Source organism: Sorex araneus, chromosome 3 (assembly GCF_027595985.1).
Source record: "Sorex araneus isolate mSorAra2 chromosome 3, mSorAra2.pri, whole genome shotgun sequence".
Lineage (NCBI taxonomy): Eukaryota > Metazoa > Chordata > Mammalia > Eulipotyphla > Soricidae > Sorex > Sorex araneus.
In genome coordinates, this window is record NC_073304.1 from 121,440,433 (window position 1) to 121,463,904 (window position 23,472).

The window sequence follows — 23,472 nt, forward strand, 5'->3', positions numbered from 1 at the left end:
TGGGGCTGGGGCCGGGGGCAGCAAACTATGGGGCGACCTGGGACACTCCCAACAGAGCTAAGAATTCAGGCCTGGGGGTCCTCTGTGGCAGTCCCTCCTCCCTGCTGCCCCTCCTCGCCAGGACCCCAGAACATACGGGTGGGCTTTCCAGCACGTGCCTTCTGTGACCCCCCCACCCCCCATCTCTCTCTCCTTTAGGGGGAAGTGGGACTGGAAGGAGCGAAGGGAGAGCAAGGCATCCAGGGAGAAAAAGGAGACCGAGGGGCGCTGGGCCTCCCCGTGAGTATCCGGGGGCCCTGAGCGGGCCAGGCGCTGGGCAGGCCCTCGGGGAGACCGCCGGACACCAGAGCGTCCCACAGCTGCGTGCTCTTACCCGAGGAGCCGGGCCGCAGACTTTGGCCCTGTCTGAGTGCCTGGAGCCGGGGGTGCTGGCCAGGCCAGGCCCCACTGGGAGCCCTCGTCGGGGGCACCCATGAGAGCTGCAGGCCGGACCCTCGGGTCTGAGCCCACGGGGACAGGGCCTGCCCCCACCCCCGCCCCGGAGGGACCCTGGGTCAGCCGCTGCTCTGCTCCCCAGATCTCTGCTCTCAGCCTGCCCGGGCCAGATCCCCCTAGCAGGGATGGGGGACCACTGAGAGGGCCTCTGCATTGCCAGATGGGGGCTGGACAGCGCCCCAAGGCCCAGAGGCTGCTGGCCTCCTCGCTGCCTTCCTGGAGTCCAAGGCCGCTGTGCTCCGTTATCCCCCAGGCCCCGGTGGGCTCGGCACACTTTTGGTTTCGCGAGATCTGGCAGGGGTCTCACCAGGCTTCCTGTCACTTTCCTTGATGGGCCTTGAGGGGGCAGTGGGTCACTGGAGGTCACATAGAAGTCAGTGGCAGGGCAGGACCAGAGGCCACACTGGGGCCTCCTGTCCATCCCAGGTACATGCAAAGCTGGTCCTGCCCCCAGAGCAGTGAGGAGCCAGGAGCATTTTGGGGCACTCAGTCCCCCCCCACTTGGCGGATGGGGTTCATGTCGCCACAGGAATCCAATGATGGGAGCAAAGACCAGGTCCCTCTCGTGGGCATCGATGCAGGCGAGCTGAGCTGGGCCCTTGGCAGTCGCCAGAGTGAATGCTTTTTGCTGACGCTTCCTCATGCCTTAGTGTGTCTGGAATGACTCAGGACCCCTCACCCCCCCCCACCCCCTGGCTCAGTCACACGTTCCCCCAGCTGGTAGGGAACCCTGGAGAGCCCAAGCAGGGGCTGGCACGCAAACAGGTGGCACAGCCCACCACGATGCCCCAGAAAAAGCAAAGAGCCCGATCGCTCGTGTTCGAACATCTGGTCCTAGGCAACAGGGCGCCAGAAAATGGGTGTGCAGGGAAGTACATTTTCCAGCCGAAGGAAACAAACAAACAAGACGTCCTCAGCCTGTGCATGCCCCCAGACAGCCTCAGGGAGGGGCAGGAGCAGACCCTGGACAGCCTCTTCAGGTCAACGAAACGTTGCCTGTGGGGAATGAGGGCCCCGTGTTCGAATCTTCTCCTTTGGCCACCTGCCTGCTCTACGGGGTCACCCCACTTTCTAACATGAAGGAAATGATTTGTGAAATTATTCGATCAGGGGTTGGACAGCCAGGTCAGCCTCGCAACTCGGTTGTACTAGCAACCTCCGGGGGACACCGGCTGGCCACCTCGGCCCCAGCCAGTCTGCTCCAGGGGACACCAGCCATCCACCTCTGTCCCTGCCAGCTGTCCCCGGGCCTTTACGAGAGCCCCCGTCTGGGGCCAGAGCCCGGGCTTGGCTCTGCGGGCAGTTGAGTCGGGGATCTGTCGGCCCCATCAGCTCGGCCCTCACGGAGCCTCCCGGGGTCCCAGGGGATTTACCAGAAAGGCTAGGCAAGCCCCCACCCGGTCCCCCACCTCCTCCCAGTGCTCTGTGGGGACGGGCGCAGGGCAGGGAGGAGCAGGGCAGCCCTCCCCACTGCAGGCAGCATCTCCATGCTTCTGTTGGTCTCCATGTGGACGCGTCATCTGTCCCCCCACCCCCCCCCCCGTGTCGAGCACCAGCGTGTGTGTGTCTGTCCGGAGCCACCGCTTTACTCACCTCTCCCCTCCCCGCTCCCTTTCTCTCCCTCCCATTTCCCCCTTCCCCTTCTTTCGGCCCAACTGTTCCCTTCGTCCAGGGAGCTTCAGGTTTGGACGGCAGGCCTGGGCCACCAGTGAGTGTCACTCATGACCCCTGACCCCTCCCCCACCCACCCCCGCCCGCCCCTGCCCCCAGCCTGTGGTCCTTCTCGTCTGTCCCTGTGGCCTTGTTTTCCCGAGGAGTCGTGCCTGCTTTCTCCCACCACCCTCTCCCGCTGTACCCAGGTGGCTGCAGGTCACCTGCTGCAGGACCCAGCCAGGTCCTCCCTCTGAACCTCCAGGTCGGGAGACGTGGGGTGGGAGGCTGAGCTGAGTCTGAGAACCCAGGCCTGGGGAGGGGGGGCACCCTGCTCCTCCTGCCAACCCCCCTGTGTCTGTGTGCTCCCCGCCGCGTGTCTCCATGCTGTGAGCTGTCTCTGCTGCCTGCCAGGGCTGCCTCCTCCCGGGGGAGCTCCAGTCTGCAGTGGGAGGGAGGGAGGGAGGGAGGCCGCACCGGAGGGCAGGGCAGAACTGGTCCTCAGGGGCGTCCGTGGGCCTGTAACGACCATGCCTCTTACTTCCGGTCACCCCATGGCAAACCGGCCGGGGCCTTGCTGCAGTAGAAACAAGATCCGCCGGCTGCTCTGAGTCTGGAGAGCAGGCCTTCTCCGGGTCTCTCTAGGAAGCACCTCGGCCCGACTTGGGACAAACCAGGACCACATCTCAGAAACGGCCTCTCCCCGCTACACCCAGAGCACCCAGCAGACCCAGGGCCAGTTGCCTCCCCACAATGCTCAGATCACTGACCTTCATAGCAGTTGGGCAGGGAAAAGACAACCCGGGCTTCCAGCTAGGGAAGGAAGGGGTCAAGCTTTCACTCTTTGCAGAGGCTTTAACACTAGACTCGGAAAAGCCTGGAGACTCTTCAAGCCACTGACCTCCAAGGGACCAGAGGCTGGACGCCCCGCAAGGGAGCGTCCACGTGCTTCGTGGGCCTGCCCCTGGCAGTGCTCAAGTCCCAGCTCTGCCCTGCAGGACAGGGTCAGAGCGAGCGTCTCCTCCTCGGATAAGGCTCGGGGGAGTGGGCAGGAGTGACTCTGGGTGGGGGGGACGGAAGCTGAGTGTGTGGGGCGCGGCCCACTGATGCGAGTCTTCCCTGAGGATCTGAGCGGAGCTGGAGGCCGTGGGGCTCAAGGGGACGCCCACAGACGCCTGGAGCTTAGCTAGTGGGGGCCCGAGAGCCAACCCCTCAGCATTTCAGCCCGTTCCTGCCTGTCTGCCTGAGGAAGAAGGGGACGCCGAGCCCGGACCCCCGTCTCCACGGTCCCTCCGTTTGGGTTTCACACTTGGCTCACACACTCCCGTTTGCCGTCTCTGCTGTGGCTTTTCTCCTCCAGCCCCCGCATCCCTGCCGCCCCTGCACCTCCGCCCAAGTCATGCTCCCCCAGGCCTCCCGTCCCGTCGTGTTCCGTGCCCAGGCACTAACTCTGCTCAAACAAACATTGTCAGGAATTTAAAGGGGGAGAGGGGAGGAATGAGCCCCCCAGGCCCCTGTCCCGCCCGCGAGTGCCCACCTGCGTGCATGGCCACCCCCGTGTCAGGGGGCGAATGGAGGGCGTGTGTTCACCTGCTGATGCAGAGGCAGAGGACCCAGGTCCTGCAGACAGGCCTTGAAGCCCCCGGGGGCCCTGGGACATCCGCTCTGACCCACATCCCCCCTGCAGTTCCCACATCGCTCACGTGGGGTGTCCCTGCTCGCCTCCTGCTCCCCTCCTCCTGCTGACCACGTGCTCTCGCTCTCTCTTCGCATAGTGTATGGTACGGGCCCTCGCCCACCTCTCACAGCCACTCCCTACCCCCGGCACGGGCCACTGCCCCCTGGCACCCGCCCAACGTGGTTTGCAAAGCGATGGAGGCTCAGGAATGAAGAGAGGGATTGGGGGTCTTTCATGCACCCGTGTCAGCCACACAGACCCCATGGGGCCCCGACCCCCTCCAGGCCAGAGTCAGGCAGCCCCAGACCTGCTAAGCCCCTCTCAGTGCAGCCGGGATGGGGAGGGCCGGGGGTGGGGACCGCAGCTGAATGACCCTCCATGCCTGCCTGTGTGCTGTGCCCGCCTCGGTCTGTGGCATGAAGATCCCCCCCTCGCTGCATGTGGAGCTGAGAGCGCCCGGGGTGCAGCCCCCGGACACCCCCCGCCCCGGGATGGTATCAACTCCTCCTGTTTTCAGCCTTGGCAAGCTTGGCTGGGAAGTCAGAGGGTTTCCTTCCTCGAATCTGGCCCCCGAGCCCAAACAGCTCCTCTCCGACCGAAGGGCCAGTTGGATGACGGCCCTCAGCGAGCCTGGCCAACCCTGAAAACTGCGCCTCTGGGCTTGGCTCTACCAGGCGGGGCTCCCAGGGCCCCCCGGGCCAGCACCATCACCTCTGCTCTCCTTCACCCCCACCCAGGGTACTCCGGGACCAACTGGAGTTCCAGGCCCAGTGGGACCAAAGGGAGAGAGGGTGAGTGCCCAGCGACCCCCAGAGGGAAGAGCCGGTCCAGCATGGGCTGACCCCCGTGCAGAATCCCCCCGTTAGCCTCGGCCTTCCCGTCCATTCCTCCTAACGCCACCAGCACCCCTATCTTCCATCAGTCCCGGGATCCTCCCGACATCCTGAATGGGAGCCAGGCAGATGTGGGCCCCGGGACAGTAGGGAGGGACAGAGACCCCAAGAGTGTCCCCCACTCCGCTCTGGGCCCCAGTACCAACACCAGCTGAGTCTGGCAAATCCCGTGGGACCGCATGCTCGGGCGCCCCTGAACTTTGTATGCTTTGGGGTGGGCGCAGAGAGCCAAGTGCAGGTGTCAGGAAAGGCAGGGGGACAGTGCCAAGTCATCGGGGGTTTTGTTCACAGCAGCGAGGATGAGCCCCCATGAGGGTGCCGGGTGCCGGCTCCTCCCAGCTGCCCTGGTGCCCCCCGCTCCTCCTTGGGGCCAGCAAGTGGGCCTGGCAGAGTCCCCCCGAGATGCTCCATCCCTCAGCTCCGGGAGACACAGTAGCGGGTGGGGAGGACAGCAAGGGCCAGGGGCAGAGGCTTCCCTGAGACGTCCAGGCTCCGGGGGAGGGGTGGTCACTGCGGCTGCCCAGAACCCGGCCCCTCCCTTCCCTGCCCCTCTCCCTGGGGTCTCCCTGCTCCTGTCAGTGGCAGTCCTGGGCCGCCAGAGCCCCTGCATATCTCAGCCCAGCCAGGCCCCCTTCAGGGACCCGGGAGGACACAGTGCGGTGGCCAGTCTGTCACCACTCAGGGGAGGCTCATGACTTCCTTCTCCCACAGGGCAGCAAAGGTGACCCTGGGATGACAGGACCAATGGGAGCAGCCGGGCTTCCTGTGAGTTTCCTGGGTACCCGGGTCTCTCCCTCCACTCGGCCCACTCCCCCACCCCCAGACCCTGCGGCAGGAACTCGGGGCCCCGTGGGAATCCCCAAAAGCCAAGGGGCCTACAGACTCCGACCCACTGCTGGCAGTGCACAAGGCAAAGTCAATACACACGGCCCCTGGGTGGGAGGGAGTCTAGGTCCTCAGCCCGGGGACTGTCCAGAGCAGTGAATGTCTCACGTCCGAATGTGCCAGAGGTCTGACCCTCCGGCAGGGGCCGCCTCACATCCAGGATTCCGGTGTGGCCACCAGCATCCCACTGCCCCCTCATTCAAGACCAACAGAGCCTGGGGTGGGACTCAGCAGTAAAAGCGCATGCCCCACGGGTGGGAGGCGTGGGCTTCAGCCCCCAGCACCAAGTGGATCCCTGAACACCGTCAGGGTTGGGCTCCAAGACAATTCGAAAGGTTTTATTCAATCTGCTGTGAGCTGGAGAGACAATACAGAGGTTTAGACGCTGGCCTTGCTTGCAGCCAACGCCGGTTCCACCCCTGACATTGCAAGGTGCTCTGACCCCCTGCCGGAATGATCCCAGAGCAGGCAGTAAACCCTGAGCACCGCCGGGTTTGCTGTGAACCCAAACCAAAACCATTTCTTTGGTCCCCCCTGAGAGAACCACGATTGTGGTTTCCCGACAACAGCTTGGTGATCCTCCCGTGCCCGGACAGCTTGGCTCTGGCTAAGTGACCCCCCCTGGTCTCTGCCTGCGCTGGTGGCACTGGGGACAATCCCCAGAGTGACTTCCTCTGGGAGGGAGTGTGTGAGGCTGCTCCCAGGGCCTGGGAGGAGAGCAGGGGGGCAGGGGGGAGCACCTCAGAATCCTTCTCCCAGGAGGGAGCTGGGAGGGGCTGGTCCTGCACCAGCGGGAAAACCTGAACTGGCCCCGTCAGCCTGGCCCAGGACTCTCCTTTGCTTCTAGGTCGAGTTCCCTGAGCAGTTTTCGCCTTTGCTCCTTCCCAGCCAAGGCTATCTTGGAAGAATCAGACCTCAGACAGAGCCTTGGGGCCCTGGAGGAAGCACCGCCCCGCCCCCCCCATCCCCAGGTCTTATCCTGAACTCGTTTTTGTCCCTCTGATTTATTGCAGGGTTTACACGGACCACCTGGGGACAAAGGAAACCGGGTGAGTCTGAGCCATGTGCCTCAGCTCTCTCATCACTAATGTCTTCCCGATGTGGTGGAATGATCAATTAGAGATCCCTGACCTCACTGGTGCCTGCAGTTTTTCCTGCTAAATCATCCTCAATTAAAAGTCCTTGTAGTCTTGGAACTTAATCCATGGCCGGCAGGAGCCTGGGGCCTAATCCTGAAATTGAAGCACGACTTTTTCTGAATGGTCAGGAGGCTCCAAATCCCACCATGGCCAGTGAATTAGCCTTGGCAGCCAGAAACTGCATCCCTGGTCGGCTCACCCCCAACCCCTTAAGGGATGCTTTTCAACCCATCACCCCCTGGTCCTGACCCCCGGAAACTTAGCCTCACCGGGCATCTCAAGCTCCCGGTGACAGAGAATGAATGCCAGTGGCCAGGATAAGTAGACAGCAGTGAGAAGCTCTTTAAAAAGAGTCTCCTGCCATGATTTCTCTCGAGAGGAGGCAGGACTTGGAAATAAATTATGTCTGCTCAGGTCTCTTGTTCTGCCTTGATTTCTGCATCTGTACAAGGACACCATTCTCAAAGGGCTGTACCCACGCGATGCTATGTGAAACGGACCACGGCAGTGAGCCACGCGGGAATCACTGAACTATAGCTGACCAAGGGGTGATGTTTGGGTTTCTTTCTGGAATGAGTCCTCAGAGGGCAATGCATTCCAAGAACATCTTCTGAGGCACGAGGGTCTAAAGGCTTAGCATAGGAAAGGAAGTGTGGTGGGAAAATGGAGAATCAAGACCCAAATCGATAATGAAAGGTTCTGACTTGTCAGAGCGAAGGTAGAGTTTTTAGAACCCAGGTCTTCACGCTCACCTTCGAACCCCAGTTGGCCAAGCTCATGCATAGAAATGTGTGCTTGTGGGTCAGAGAGACAGCACTGCAGGTTAAGGCATTTGCCTTGCACTCAACTGACCCGAGTTTGATCCCCAGAACTCCGTATGGTCCCCCAAGCACCACCAGGAGTGATCCCCGAGCACAGAGCCTGAGCATTGCCAGGTGTGGCCCAGAAATGAAACAGGAGAGAAAGAGAGAGAGAGAGAGAGAGAGAGAGAGAGAGAGAGAGAGAGAGAGAGAGAGAGAAAGGAAGGAAGGAAGGAAGGAAGGAAGGAAGGAAGGAAGGAAGGAAGGAAGGAAGGAAGGAAGGAAGGAAGGAAGGAAGGAAGGAAGAGAGAAGAAATAAGCGTGCTTGTATAGAGTAACACCTTCCTAGTCCATGGAAGATGTATTTATTGAGCTTTTCTGTGTCCCTGAATTCTCCCTGGCCCTGCTCCGAGCTATCCCATTCATCCTGCACAGTCTAGAAACGGGCTGCCCTGCAGACTGCCCGTGGGAGTACGCTGTAGTGAGAGAAGACCTGCTCCCAGGAACTCTGCCTGCCAGGGTGGGCAGGAAAGCCCACCGTCCCTTCTGTGGCATTCTGAGCCACTCGCAGATGTGATCATTCCACCTCTGGCAGCCTCCTAACCTCCCTCCCTGTGTGTTTCTGATTCTCTGCGCTGTGTTCGGTCCCTAGCATGGAGCCCTGTTCCCTAAGACCCTCTCAGTTGGCTTGCGGCACTGAGGCGGGCACAGGCCGTGTTCCCAACACTGCACTGCTCCCGAGGCACACGCAGGGCAGGCACCGCCCTTGGCCCGGGTGGAGGAGATGTGGGGGCAGAGCTTCTCCTGCTGAAGGTACAGAGAGCACTCACGAGCCCGTGGGGCCCGGGGTAGGTGGGAAAATATTTCTTCTCCACTTCCTCTGTGTAAGTTTTTACACGGCTCTCCTGGCTGGCAGAAGTTAGCGAGACGATGCCAGTGCAGGAAACAGTCCGCTGTGGGACCCTTATTTGGGGAGCATCATAATGCTCGTTGCACTGACTTTCTGCAAGGAGTAGGTTTCTGAGTTAAGAAACAGCTCGTGCGTGGGCCAGAGCAACAGTACAGGGGCGACGGTGCGTGCCTTGCATGCAGCCAACTCTAGTTCAATCTCTTATACCATGTGCGGGCGCCAAGCCCCACCAGGAGTGATCTCAGAGCACAAACCCAGGAGTCAGCCCTGAGCACTGCTGGGGTGACCCAGCCCTATCCCCAACAAGAAGCAGCCACTTGTCTTACTCTCTCGGGACATCAGAACATCAGGGGAGAATGTGCCCCCGTCTCGACACCCCCGAGAACTTGTTCTCCCAGAGCGGGGTGGCTGGAACCCCAGAAGAGAGGGATTTTGGTCGAGTGACAGGGCCAGGGGTGGAGGTGAGGCCAGAGGTATACAAAGCCTGCCCCCTGCCCCCTACCTCACCACATATGGGGTGGGGGACTCCTTCCCATGTCGGGCCCAAGGGGACCTGTCAGAGGCCTGCACTCTCCTGTGCTCTGTTCCCCGGACCCCAGACCCACCTAGCACAGAAGTGCTTTTCTAGATCCCACTAGGGGTAGGGTGACCTCCCTCTCCCCTGTCATGGCGGGGAGGAAGCCCCCCTTTGTGTTGGTCCAGATCCAAGGTGGTGGCAGGATTCTGCTAAGGGCACACACGTAGGAGGGGAAAGAAGTATCCGGCCTCGTCACCAAGGCCACCTCCTTTCCCTCTCCGCATTTTTGTGCACTGCGCCTAGAAGTTTCTAGAATGAAGGATTTCTTCCAGAGCCCCAGGGTAGGGAGGATTTAGTCCTTTGGGCCTCAGGAAAATGAATGCTGCCGTGCAGCTGTGTGTGTGTGCCAGCCAACTGTCGGTCAAGCATGCGGGGCCGGAGGCGGGGGGACGGAGATCGTGCATGGGCATGCATGTGACAGCACTGTTCCCGGTGGGATGGGGTGGGGGGTGCATGCATGCATGCGTGCATCTATCCACACGGCTCCCAAGGCCCCTTCGCCTCCTCTCCCCCTCTCCCTCTTACTGTCTCTCCAGGCCTAGGCCTGTCTCCTCCTTCCTCGACTCCGTCAGCACCCCGCCCCCAAATGTGACCGCCCCACCATCATGATGCCACCTCCCTCGGCCCTGCCCACCTGCTCCCCAGCCCAGATCTACTTCCTCTTGTCCCCCCTCCACGCCCTGGGCCTCCGGGAGAGAGCTCTGCCGCTCAGCCTCTCCTGTCCCCCGCCTCTTGGCGCCCTCCCTCCTCCCTGTGGCTTTTTGGGCTTGGAGGCAGAGTGGCTATGGCTCAGGCTACTACTGCGATGTCTCCATGGACCTCCCATGTGAAGCCATGTCCTTGCACCCTCAGAACTGCCCCCCCCAGGTCAGTTGTCCCTCTGAAGGTGAGGGCCGTGGCCACCACCAGCCCCGAACCACTAACCCAGAGGGACCCAGAGCCCCCTTTGAACCTAGGAGTACGTGCTGCCTCTTGCACTGCCTGACCCAAGAGGGTCCTGGGGGTGGGGTGCAGGGGGGTGGCAGTGGCAGCTATCCTGGGCCTCCTCCAAGCAGGCTGCTGGCCGCCATGCTCATCCCCTACTTGGGGCCGATTCGTGGCACCATGCTCGTGTGTGGCCACAGCACTGCCAGGCCCTGTCCCGTGTCCTCTGACACGCACAGGCAGGCCAGGCCAAGGAACAGGCAGAACCTCCTGGGAGCTCCTGCAAGGTTCTCCTGCCAGCATTCCAGGCCCGGGCCCTGGGTGACACCAAGAGTCCCCACGCTATGGACCCTAGAGAACAGTTTCCATGAAGGGCCACCCTGGAAAAGCCAACCCCAGCCCGTTCCCCAGACGCCCCCACAGCCCCGGAGTAGAGGGAGGCGAGGGACCAGGATGGAGCCGACCCCCACAGGAGGAGCCAGGGCTGCCTTGCCGAGAACCAGCGACCACCCGGGACCACACATGTGCAGACACACATAGGCACATGCACACAAGTGCCTGGGCCTGTGCCACTGGCACACACACAGTATAGGGGCACGTGTCGTCCCCACACTCATGTACGCGCAGTCCCTCGAACTCAAAACTAGACTTGACTCCTGGAATAGCAAGGGGCGAGGGGTGGCTGGGACAAAAGTCACTAGCAGCCACTTCTTGAATGAGTGCGCTCCAAGAGAAGGAAGGGCCCCCCCTTCCCCCAGACAGATGTTTCAGGACGTGGCGTCAGCAAGCCAGCCGCCCCTGCCTCCCTGCCAAGTGCTCTCTCTCTCTCTCTCTCTCTGCTCTGTCCTAGCCTTTCTCTCTCCCTCCCTCTCTCCTTCTGTCTTTCTCACCCCATCCCTCTCTCTCTCTCTCTCTCTCTCTCTCTCTCTCTCTCTCTCTCTCTCTCTCTCTCTCTCTCTCTCTCTCTCTCTCTCTCTCTCTCTCTCTCTCTCTCCCAGCCTCCTTGCTCTTACCCCCTGCCCCGGCCACCTTGTCAGGGTCCTGGCCGGGAGCGGGTCAGTACTGACCCCTAACCCTGTCCTATGGGATAGAATTAACCACAACCACTGTTTATTCCATTTCTTTCTGCCTCTAACTCGAATGTGGGACTCATCCCCAAGTGTTGATGTTGTTGTGTTTTCTTGGACTAAATCATTATTTACAGGGGGAGCGGGGAAAGAAAGGATCTCGAGGGGCTAAAGGGGATAAGGGAGACCAAGGCGCACCCGGATTAGATGCCCCCTGACCGTTGGTATGTTGGCATTTATCACTTGCTTCGTTTGGGGTTTATTTCCTGGGGGGAGGGGGATGGCGTGTCCGAAACCAAGAAGGCAAACAGAGGCGGGTGAGACCCAGGGGTCAATGCTGCCCCCCAGGCCCTCGAGTGGGCACTACCAAGAGCACAGTCTCAGGCACTTCTGCCCCTTCCTCTGGGCAGCCTGTCAAGGAGGGAGCGGGGCGGGAAGGGGTTCGGGGCCGGCGTCAGGGCACTCACCCTGCCAGCCTGCTCACCTCACTCTGCCTTCTTGGTTTCGTGTTCGCCCTGTGGACGGCTGCTCAAGCCGCTGAATCCTCCTCACTCGGTCAAGATGCAGGACCCCGGGGGTCAGCGCGTCCTGAGGGTGCCCGGCTTCACAGCAGCGCGGAAAGGCCGCCTGTCGGTTGGCCACTTCCGCCTGCTGCCCGCCTCCAGGACGAACCTACGGGGCTGCACCCCTGGGCGTCGGGGAGCCTTCCCGGGGCAGAGGGCCCAGGGGCCAGGCCTGGAGGGTGTGACACTCGGGGTTCATGACACCTCCTCCAAGAGGGACTCCGTGCGTCCTCCCCAGCCCTGGAGAACCTGGAGCTGGGAGCACGGGAAGCAGCGGGCATTGCCCCCACCCCCGAGCGCCCTCGGAGTCCTGCATCATGGCCGGGTGGGGCTGCGCCTCTCCACTCCCCCGCCGGAGTGGCCAGCCTTGGCCTCAGTAATCATCACGGTTGGTTTTGTGAACAGGGACACCGAGGTTTTAAAGGCGAGAAAGGGGAGCCAGGGCTACCTGGGCTGGACGGACTGGATGCCCCGTGCCCATTGGTATGGCTCCTCCCCCCGCCCCGCCTGCACGGCCGACTGACTCGGCTTCCCATGTGTGGTTTGTGCCTGGGGCCCCTCCCTGCTCCTACTCCAGCCACCGCCTCTGCCCCCACCCTGCTTCACTCCAGAGTGCCCGCTCTGGCCCTTCTCAGGGACCCCTGCCACACCCCTCTTGCATGCTGTGGGTGCCAGGAAGTCCTTTGGCTCCCCACCAAAGCCCAAAGCCTGCACCCCACCCCACATCCAGTGCTGGCCCCTCGACTGCTCCTCTGGAAATGGACAAACCAGGTGCGGGGGGCACCAGGGAAGCCCCTGGATAGGTTCTTAGAACTGCGACTCCCCCTGTCCCACCCATGGCAGCTGGTGGCACGAACACTGGGCACTTGACACGCTTCAGCGAGGTGCCAGGGTCAGCCTCCCCACTCCGCCCTCAGCACCCAGCTCGATTTGGCAGAGGACTTTAGGTGGGGTAACGAGGGGCTCCAGGATGACCTGAAACAGGGGCTTCCCATCTTCCTTCCAGGCCGGGCCTGGGGTAGTGGCGGGTGACACAGCCCAAACTTAGGGACAGGCTCAGGTCTGCAACTGAGACCCCAAAAACTTCACCCTTTGGCCTCATTCCCAAAATCCATCACAACCCCCCCCCCATTCAGGGCCGGGCTGGAGCTGGTTCACCCCCGGGGGGTCTCAAGGAGTCTGGGGAGGGTGAGAGGGAGGGCTTGGGGAGAGGCCACAGGGAGTGGAGGGGACAGGCACAGGGGACATGGCCCTGAGTGTCCCTGCATACACGAGCCCAGGTGGCCACGGCACAGCCTCTGGTCTCTCCACCCACTGTCCTCCCCACAGAGAGGACGCCCCGCCACGGCAGGGGAGCTGGTGAGGACCCTTCAATTTCCCCAGGAGTGGGGCTAGAGTGAGAGCAAAGCGAGTAGGGCGTTTGCCTTGCACGCGGCCGACCCGGGTTCGAGTACCAGCATCCCATATGGTCCCCTGAGCACCGCCAGGAGTAATTCCTAAGTGCAGAGCCAGGAGTAACCCCTGAGCATCTCCGGGTGTGACCCAAAAAGAAAAAGAAAAGAAAAAAATCTCCCCAGGAGTTCGGAGCTCATGGACCCACATTCATGCCCTAATAGAATGTCCTGCCCCTCGTGTCCCCCAGGTCGTGCCCACTCGTGACCTTAGAACAGGAGAGATAGAAGGAAACTTATAAGGCCATGAGCAGGCAGGAGGGGGCCAGAGGGCCCCCATTCTTTGAGGTCTAGGGCATGCCCAGACCGAGCCGGCTGAGGAGCATACAGCTGCCCCCCCACTCCCACCCTGTACTCCAGCCCTGCACCCCTCCTGGCCTGGCCTCCACCCCAGCATGCTGCCTGCATACACCCTGGAACTTCCTAGCCCCCAATTAACCATCAGCCCGGCCCCAGGCCCCAGTCTCAGCACCTCGGCTCTCAAGCGCAGCCCTGCCTGCTCCTTCCACTGTGCCCACCGCTCCCCCCCCCACTTCCCTGCCACCCTTCCCGTGCCAGTGGGCATGCCGCTGTGATCCCCAGACAGGCCTCTCGCTTCTGGAGTTGGGGAGGAGTCCCAAAGGGGCCGGGGGTCGCCCTGGTGCACGGCCTCCCGCCCAGGGAAGAACAGGCTCATCTGAGCCGACCCTCACGCCACGGGCATTCTCTCCAGCACCGCCCCAGCATGCCCTGGTCTGTGGGCTTCCCTGCGGGGGGCCGCTTTGCTCCTGTCTCACAGTGTTGCCCCGCCTCCTGCCATCCTGCCAGAGCGTGGCTGCAGGACGCTGGGCACTATTGCTCTGAGTTGTAGTGAAGCTTTAGTTTAGTCAAACTTTGGGGCTAGGCCAGGAGAGATACCTCAGGGCTCAGCCCTGGCTCCACCCCTGGGAACAGTCTTCCCACCTCTCTTTCCCTGGGGGAGCCTGGAATTCTAGTGTCTGCCTCTACGAACACCGAGGCTGCCCAGAGCCATAGCACAGTGGGCGGACATTTGTCCTGGGCGTGGCCAATATGGGTTCAATGCCCGACATCCCACATGGTCCCCAAGCACCGCCAGAAGTAATTTCTGAGCACAAAGCCAGGAGCAAGCCCTGAGCATTGCTGGGTGTGACCAAAGACAAAAAGAAGATGAGCCAGACTGGTGACCCCATCCCCACCTGTCTTTCAGAGATTCCTAGCTGAGGGCACCAGGGGCTGAGAAAACTCAGCATGTGTCAAGGCTCTGGGAGTGTCTCCCACACAGAGGAGCTGGGGCACACTGCTGACCCCCGCCCTATTTGTCCATCTGTCCCCGAACCCGGTGGACCCCGCAGCTGGGACCGAAGTCCTGTTGTCTTGCTGCAGGCACCAGGTCCCGTCACCGTGCCCGGGAACCACCATCCCCTGCGAGTGTCCTGCCCCCCTCGAATGGCTGGGTACTGGGGAGATTTCCTCCTCAATGCAGAGGGAGAGAGAAGAGAAGTGGGGAGCTCAGCGGGGAGCCCCCTCATGACCTGGGTTTGACAGAGGAGAAAACTGAGGCACCTGTAAGCACCTGTAAGCATTCAGCAGGGAGACCATTGGGAGACAGAGAAATAGACAACAGGGACTCGAGCGGCAGCAGGGCAGGTCGGCACCGACCTTGCTCGAGGCTGACCCGGGTTCAATCCCCGGCACGGCATCTGGTCCTCTGAGCCCCATCAGGAGTGATCCCTGAGCGCGGAGCCAGGATTCAGCCCTGTGCACTGCCGCGTGTGGCCCAAAACCCCCAAAAGAAAAGAAGGAGAGATGGACAAGGTGGGCTGGGGAGAGGGCGGCCTGTGAGTCATGCCCACCTGCATGCGCCTGCCTGGGAGGCCTTCACGGAGATTCTGATCCCGCCACCTCCCTTGCTCCCACAGGGCGAAGACGGCTTACCCGTCCAGGGCTGCTGGAACAAGGTAAGCCCGGCGCCGGCCTGCCCTCCTTGGGCACGCTCTCCCCTCTGTGGAGGGAGGTGCCAGCGCCCGCCCCACCCGTGTGGTTTCATGCGGCCACACAGAGACGCCGCGTGGTCCGTGGAGACAGACCCTTGCCCCACAGGTTTTAGTCCTGTTGTGCCAGGCCGGGGTTAAACCCAGGGATTCACACTCGCCGTGGACCACTTGCAGTCCGTCCCCATGAGCTGTGCTTCAGGGTTCCTCTAAGCCCACGTCTGATGACGTTCGTCCAACTGCACGAGGCCTGCGCTCTCACGTGGCTTTGGGACCTTCCCGGGGTGGGGCCGGTGCTCTGCTGTTCCCTAAACCCAGCAGTCGGGGTGCCCTGCTCCCACAGGGCCTCATAGCGGGGAGGTTCCTTCATGACACCTGTTGTGGCAGCGCTGAGGTCAGCCTGCCCAGCCGGGCTCCCCAGCACAGGGCAACCTCGCTGAGCCTAAGGGTCCCTGCTGCTTGCTAACCCCGAAGCCCAGGCTGGCCCCTGGGAAAGGTGGCAGCTCTCACCCGGGCACCATGCCCCAGGGAGCTAGTACATCCTCCCACAAGGGCTTGAGAGCCCACCCTGTGCTTATAACAGATCCCCCCTGTCCCGATGATGGCAGGACTGGGCTTAAATTGAGGTGAATAGGGGCTGGAGTGATAGCGCCGTGATTAAGGCACTTGCCTTGCACGCGGCAGACCCGGGATCGGTCCCTGGCATCCCACATGGTCCCCTGAGCTTGCCAGGAGTGAGTCCTGAGTGCAGAGCCAGTAGTAACCCCAAGCATGGCCGGGGGTGGCCCATAAACAACAAAATAAGGCCCCTTATTTTGGCCCCTTTATGTGAATAAAGGCCCCTCTGTAGATTGCCCACAATCTCATTCGTTCACAGAATTGGGGCAGCAGCAGCAAACCCACCAAAACGCTAACCCTTAGGCTGGGCTGGGCCAGAGTCTCACCTTAGGCGGGTGAGACTCTGGGTTCTCCCCGGGGCAGTGGAGAAACAGGCATCACCAAACACTCTCCGTAAATCCAGCGCCCACAAACACCCCCAGAGCCAGAGGAAGGAAAAGTAGGACGTGCAGGTTGGGTGAGCCTGTCCCTCCATCCATGTCTCCTCCTGCAGAGACCCCTGGACCTGGATTAACCAGGGAAGGTCTGGGGAACAGCCTTTAGGGTCACTGCTGATGCTTAGGGGGACAGTGTTTGGACCTGGCGAAGGGGGGGGGGGCAGCCCCATCACTGTCCAGCGCTTCAGTGTTCTCGGAGAAGCAAGGAGAGTCTCCCGATAATGGTCCCTTCTGCAAAAGCCCGGCAAAACCCAGGATTCAGCAGAGGCACCGCGGCAGGCAGCGTGGAGAGAAAGTGCCCCCTGGTGGCTGAGAATGGGAGTTCCTGACCTGCCAGTCCCCCAGCCTGGGGACACCTAATGTGGGGGCAGGGGTTCCCTGCCTTCAAGAGCGTAGGTGCCTGTAGGTTCCCCTCCTTAGTTCCCATCCGAGTCAGGTGGGATAAGCTCCTTCGGGCCACCCCACACACACACACACACCAGCATCACATACACTAACTCTGTTGTTTTGTGTTTGTTTTGCAGTGATGCCTCTAACCTAGGATTGGCCTGAGTGTGTGTGTGTACATAGAATATTTATTTTTATACAGTTTTCACTCTCTGAAAATGCCAGAAGGATGATGCATATTACAGATTATTAAAAAACGAAAAGAAAAAAAGAAAGCCTTACATACTTTGTACAGAAAATACCAACCTCCTAACGTTTTTTTATTTGTTTGTTTACAAGACGCATAAGTCCTGGACCCTAATACACTTTTTGTTCGTGAGCATGGCCAGATGTTTGCATGGTATTTGTGCACACTTATTAAGGATGGACGCTTAATAAATTATTGAGTTCTGGTGCCAAAAGGGGGCTCCACCGGCACCGAGGTGCAGGCTGCCTTCCCCCTCAAGTGAATTCACAGAAACGCAGAGGGCCACAGTGATCGGCCAAGCAACGCGTGACTATGGACACTTTAAACTTGTGGACTTTGGTTATTAAAGACAAATTGAAAATGAGTGATCCATACTCCTGACGCATCATTGCATGACACCCATTCCTTCCTGCTGGGGGACCCAAGGCAGAGAGTGGCGTGTGGACACATTTGGTCTGGCAATGAGGAGGGGTCTCGTGTCTCGGACCCCATGTTTCCTGCAGTGAGTGTCTTAAAGTTTGTTTTTGCAGGACATTCCATGTGTTCTCAGGGGGACAGAGGCTTGGAGGTGGGTTTTTTTTTTCTCGGTTAGACTGCAGGCACTGGCCCCCTCTCTGCCTGCAGATGGCTGTCCACGGCATTAAGAAGTGACCTTCCACACAAAACTAGCTGTGGGAAAGTTTATTGCTTGGGCTGTTCTGATCTGACAGAGACAGCACAGATCTCGGCCACTTGGACAATCTGAAGTTGCTTAAGAAATAAAGTTTTCTACTAAAGGGGTCCCAGTGGACTGACCTGGAACTCTGAGGCTGGTAAGGCACATAGCAAGGGGTGAAGCTGAATTCTCTAATGGTGTAAACTAATGAGTAGTCAGTCTGCCTGTGGGTTTTTGTTGTTGTTGTTGTTGTTGTTGTTATTTTTGTTTGTTTTTGTTCATTTTGGGGTCACACCCAGCAATGCTCAAATCTTACTTCTGGTCCGTACTAAGGATTCACTCTTGCCGGGGATTGAACCTGGGTCAGCCAAGCACCCTACCCACATCTCTCTGGCCCTGAGAAGTCAGTTTGCTTATTTGTTTGTTTTGGGTCACACCCTGCGATGCACAGGGTCACTCCTGGCTCATGCACTCAGGAATTACTCCTGGCGGTGCTCAGGGGACCATATGGGATTCTGGGAATCAAACCCGGGTCAACTGCATGCAAGGTATATACCCTACCTGCTGTGCTATCACTCCAGCCCCAGAAGTCAGTATTTTAAAAGAAAAAATAAATAAACATAAAATAAATCTTTTTAAAAAATAAGTCACAAACCTGTAAAGAAAGAGAGAGAAAGAGAGAGAGAGTTTTGCTGCTTTCTAGTCATTGTACAGTAAGTCCCACTTAACACTGTAAATAGGTTTTTGGATTCTGCCTTAAACAAGACAACATATATGAAAAGCAAGTCTTCAGATAATGTTACTGGTGTTGGGCAGCTGGCATTTCTCCTTTTCCATCAATAACTAGACAATATTGTTTGAGGACCTCCTGTGCACTGCTTAGAAAAGGTCTCGAGAAACTTTTTTCTCTTTTTTCAGTTATTGGGCCACACCCGGCAGTGCTCAGGGCTTACTCCTGGCCAGGCTCAGGGGATCTTAAGTGATTCCAGAGATTGAAACTAGTTAGATCACATGCAAGGCAGGCACCCTACCCATTGTACCATCTTTCTGACCCCTGAGAAACTCATTTCACAGAGTAGATCAACGTGGCTTGCAATGCCACACATACTGCTTGGGTAGCTGAAACCTCCCTCTATCCTGTTGGCCTCTGCGCTTACCTCTAAATGCCCTTTCTTTAGAGCACTGCCAAGGAGACTCAAACCTTCGCTCACACACTGGAGAGCGGAGACATCCCGTTCAGGAGAGACCCACGAATGGTGGGGGTGCTCCCCACTCAAGCACTTACATAGATGGGACACCCTGCTGCCCACACCAAGAGGTCCTCACGGGCATTCTCCTTCCCTGCCCACTCATTTTGGAAATCAGACATCGCCTTTCTAATTTCCTGCCTTGTTCCAAAAGCTAAACTCTGAGGCCGGAGCAATAGTACTGTGGGCAGGGCACTTGCCTTGAATGCAACCAACTCGAGTTCCATCCCCAGTGGCCCATATGGCCCCCGAAACCCTTCATAGGTGATCCTGAGCACAGAGCCAGGAGTGAGCCCTGAGCACTGCCTTTGGGCCCCTCCCCCAAAACAAAAGCTAAGTTCTGGGGACCAGAGATATATACAGTGGGCAAGGGCCTTGCTTTGCACACAGTTGACCCGGGTGAGATCCCCGGCTCTTAAAGGGTTCCCTGAGCCCACTAGGAGTGATCTCTGAGCATCCCCAGGTGTGGCCCCAAAGCCATTGTTTTTAAATAGGAGGAATTAATTTAATTACAGACATAAAATGATCTACATGAATGTGGCTTCTGATATCAATAAAGCAAAATGAAGGTGCAGATTTAGAGCTAAGGAAAAAATGGAGAGATGGAGGAAGGAGCCTGAGTCGCCTAGTGATAATCAGTAAAGAGAATGCGCTTCTTGTTGATCCTCCACGGTCCATCTGCCTTCATGGGAGGGCCCCCCATTGGTATTATCAGTATCCCAGTGACCCTGGGTAGAGAAAGTTCCCCCTGGAGCAATAGCACAGCGGGTAGGGCGTTTGCCTGGCACATGGCCGACCCGGGTTCAATTCCTTCATCCCTTTCAGAGAGCTCGGCAAGCTACCGAAAATATCCCACCTGCATGGAAGAGCATGGCAAGCTACCTGTGGCGTATTCGATATGCCAAAAGCAGTAACAACAAGTCTCATAATGGAGACATTACTGGTACCCACTCGAGCAAATCTATGAGTAACAGGATGACAGTGACAGTGACAGAAGTTAAAAAGTCAAGGTAGGGGCTGGAGCGATAGCACAGTGGGTAAGGTGTGTTTGCCTTACATGCGGCCAACCCGGGTTCGATTCCCAGCATCCCTTATGGTCCCCCGAGCACTGCCAGGAGTAATTCCTGAGTGCATGAGCCAGGAGTAACCCCTGTGCATTGATGGGTGTGGCTCAAAAAGAAAAAAAGCCAAGGTCAAGGGAAATGTGCCCAGAGGTGGGAGAACAAGAGAGTTCCAGGAGTAAGAGAAGTTTGTCCCTCAGGCGCCGAGACAATCCATGAGCATCGCGCCCACAACCCGCGCCGTGCTCCCTGCACCTGGATCCCTGTGCCCGGGCACGGCTGCCCCACATAGCTCCGTACCTCCTGCGCTGTGAGCTATGTTCCCACACTGCCCTCCACGCCCCCCATCAGCCCGGCCCCCCTGCAGGCGTGGGCACAAAAAGTGCCAAATACAGTGCCCACAGGGACAGGGAAGGGCAGACTGGAGCTGCTGGGTGGGCTGGCCGCAGAGCAGGAGACCCAGGCCGGCTAATGGGTGCTAGAAGGTTCACTGCAGGGGGCAGGGGGCAAAGGGCAGTGCCAGAGGGTGGCCAGAAAGGCTCACGGCCCTCCCGGTGGCCCTCTCTGTGGAGTCCTGCCTGCCCGGGGCACCCAGCCCGACATCGGGGCCGAGAAGTAGCCACTGCAGCTACTTCACCTCCAGCGTCTTGCAAACAGCTGACCCCGCTTGACCGGCCCCCTAACCAGCGTCCTCATGGACGACAGGGTAACGGGCTGATCCAGGCTCAGATGCTGATTGCCCGCAGGGTGGGCGGCTCGAGTCTCTGTGTTCCCGGGGCCTCGCTCAGGAAGGGGTGTCCTCTCTCACACCGAGTCACGAGCCCCGTCTCTGACGCACCCAGGCTGGGCACTGGTCACCCTTCTCCCTTCACCGGGCAGGACGTGACGCCGAGGCTGTGGGGAGGGCAGGTGGCCCGTGAGAGGAAGAGTTCCCAGGGGACAAGCTCAGCCTCTAGTCCTCTCCTGGGCTGTCTCCAAGGCCTCAGTTTCCCCAAATGTCAAACAAGGGTGTTGACATGGGCGCCCTCCCTTCCCACTGCCTGTGCTGACCGGGGGGGAAGGGGGGTCAAGGACTGTGGCGCATCCTTGGCTCTTCCCACTTCGGGGCCTTTGGCATGTACCGTGCATGGTGTTGGTGCTGCAAACCTGGGTGTTGGCATGTGCATGCTTCACACACACACACACACACACACACACACACACACACACACACACACACACACGGCTCGGGGGAGTGTCCTGGGGAGCGGGCATGGGAATGCCTCTCTCTAGCTGTGGCTCCTCATGTGGAGTGTAAAGGGAACCACAGGCACACAGAGGGTCCCAGTCAGCAGCCTGGCATCTGTCCTCGGGCTCTGCGCCCCTCCCCCAGCCCTGGGCATTCACGCCTTCCAACGCCGCAGCCCTTGGAGAGAGGAGCAGGGCAGAGAGGCCAGCCACGGGGCAGGCCTGCTGGGAGCAGGTGCCCCTCACCTGTGGGGGCGGGAGACCAGCACCTGCAGGGTGACGCTGGTGGGACACAAGTTCCTTTCACGAGGGGCTGTCGCGGCCTCTCCCACACAACCCCTGCCCCCAGCTCAGTCCTGCCAACGCATTCCTGGATGGCTGGGCTGTCTTGAGCCTCCCTCCTTGGGGCAAGCCAGAAGGCTGCCCCGTGCTTCTTCCGCTTTCCGTGGGGGTGGGGAAGCACACGTTTGTGTTCGAGGGTGAAGGCTTAGCGGGGAGGGCCCCTCAAACCTGGCTCATCCTGTCTCTCCTGACCCGGCTCCCCTGAGGGGGGCTCTTGTGTATCTCGGCCCCACAGAGCAAGCGAGCGGTCCAGTGTCCCAAGCACTTGCTCTGCCCGGCCGGGGTGGCTGAATAAGCATAGTAGTTGGCACCCAACAGTCCCTGCACAGCTGACTGCCCAGCGGTGTGGCTGTGGCAACCAGAATGGCTGGGGTGAAGAGGGGGGCGTGATGGGCAGGCAAGGGCACAGCAGACCAATGGCAGCTGGGTGCCACCAAGCACAGGTCCCCTCTCTCGTCCCCTCAACTCACCCGCCACAGAACCTTCCCGTGAGCCTCAGCCAAGCTCATTTCTCAAACCCAGGGGCCGTGGAAGTGGAGGGAGGGGAGAGAGAGGATCCGAACGGGCCACACACTGAGCATCTATAGGACCCCTTCCCGGGAGACGCCCGCAGCGTCGTTCTCAACGCCCTTCTCTGTGCTTCCCCCAAGGGCCAGAGTCCGTGGCTAGTAGCCAAGAAGTGAAGCCAGCAGCCCAGAGACTGGCCAAGAGGTGGGAGATGCTCAGAGACCCTGGATGGAGGGTCCCAAGCCAAGCGCTTCCGGGGGACCTGCTTGAGGGGGTGATTGCACGGTGCTCCCAGGAGAGGGGGGCCAGTCCCCTTCTCCCAGGGCTGGAGCCCCTCGGGGGTGCTGACTCCGGCCGGCCCGGCCCTCCGGCTCTGTTGGACTCAATGCTGCTGCTCCGGCCCCCTTGCTCACAGAGACTTGAGATTCTCTGCAGAGGGGTGCCGCACTGCCAGGTGCCCATCAGGCCATCAGCCCCCCGAGGCCACTGCCAGGGGCCTGTAACCTCTCCGCCTGCTTCTCCACCGAGTTCCTTCCAGTTCCAGGGCCGTCGGCACTAGAAACCTGGTTACTCCGGGAATTCTCTCAAAGGCCCTAAGGTAGCAAGCTGGAAAAGCAGAATGCCTTTGGCGGCGAGAGGGAGGGGCAGAGCTACCCAGAGGGGAGCAGCCCACGGGTAAGGCTGGGCAGGGGGCCACCCCGAGCCTGGGCCCAGCCCGCACGGAGCCAACGGCAGACAGAGGCATCGTGCAGCTGTTCTGGCACATCAAGCCCATTTCCGCAGCAAGACTACAGATGATGGGGCATCTCCGGCCACCCCCTTCTCCCTCCGTCACGCCAGGCAGGCCCACTCACTGCCTGCCTCCCCCGCACAAAAGGTAGACACTGAAACGCTCCCTGGGTCTCACCTCCACTCGCCTCAGGGCCGAAGTTCACTGCAGCCACAGGGGAGACAGGCACAGGAAAGGAAGAGAGGCGTCTTCAACCCGCGCGTCTTGGAGGAATTCTTCCCTTTCCAGAATGTTCCAGAATGCAGAGGCTGGATCACCAGGACACACGTCCTAGCTTTAAAGACACAACATCGTGCCCAGTCATGGCTTAAAGGGAATGTGCTTGAGCAGCCTGGGTAGCCCTGCTCGCACCCTCAGTGTCCAGCATGCAAAGCTCAGCCCAGCCACACTGATGACCCCGCGTCTCTCCCACTTTGGATGCTCGACAGCACTTTAGAAACAGCAGCCTGCTCCAGACAGATGCCAGGGGACCCTTCTGCTCGCATTAGGGTCAAGGGTGTACATAAAGGGATGTGGGGGGAGTCATGGCTGATGGTGGTCAGACCTGCGGCTCACTGGGTACCACTGTGTCCTCACAGCCAAGTTAGCTCACCACCCCCTGTGCAGCCACGCAGGCTTCCCTCCGTGACAGGAGGCCTGGGGAACAGGCTCGAGGACCTTCCCTGACACGCAGGATCCTAGCCCTCAGGATAGCCCAGGGGCCTCCCTCACCTGCCAGCAGGCCGCGCTCTGAGCCAGCAGCAGCTAAAGAGGGCAGAGATGTGCCACATCCTGAGAGGAACGACTTGGCCCTCTGGGCTCGCCCGCTAAGAGACTCTTTCCTAGCACTCCGCCATTCCAAAGACTGTGTTTTATCGCAAACCTCACCAAACTATATGGGCCTGCAACTGCCCCCTGCCGGAGGGAAGTCCTCTGGCCTGGGGGGAAGGAG

The 23,472-nt window shown here is 59.9% G+C and overlaps 1 protein-coding gene across 1 annotated transcript in view; it reads left to right on the plus strand.

Annotated features, from left to right (window-relative positions):
* LOC129403487 (collagen alpha-1(XIII) chain-like) overlaps window positions 1-17,363 on the plus strand; it is a 137,660-nt gene extending 120,297 nt beyond the window's left edge. Inside the window, exons 36-42 of the mRNA XM_055132134.1 lie at window positions 199-279; window positions 4,561-4,614; window positions 5,428-5,481; window positions 6,615-6,650; window positions 11,987-12,064; window positions 14,952-14,990; window positions 17,337-17,363. Of these exons, the coding sequence (XP_054988109.1) occupies window positions 199-279; window positions 4,561-4,614; window positions 5,428-5,481; window positions 6,615-6,650; window positions 11,987-12,064; window positions 14,952-14,990; window positions 17,337-17,363 (369 nt within the window). The remainder of the gene's footprint in view (window positions 1-198; window positions 280-4,560; window positions 4,615-5,427; window positions 5,482-6,614; window positions 6,651-11,986; window positions 12,065-14,951; window positions 14,991-17,336) is intronic.
* The last annotated feature ends 6,109 nt before the right edge of the window (window positions 17,364-23,472 follow it).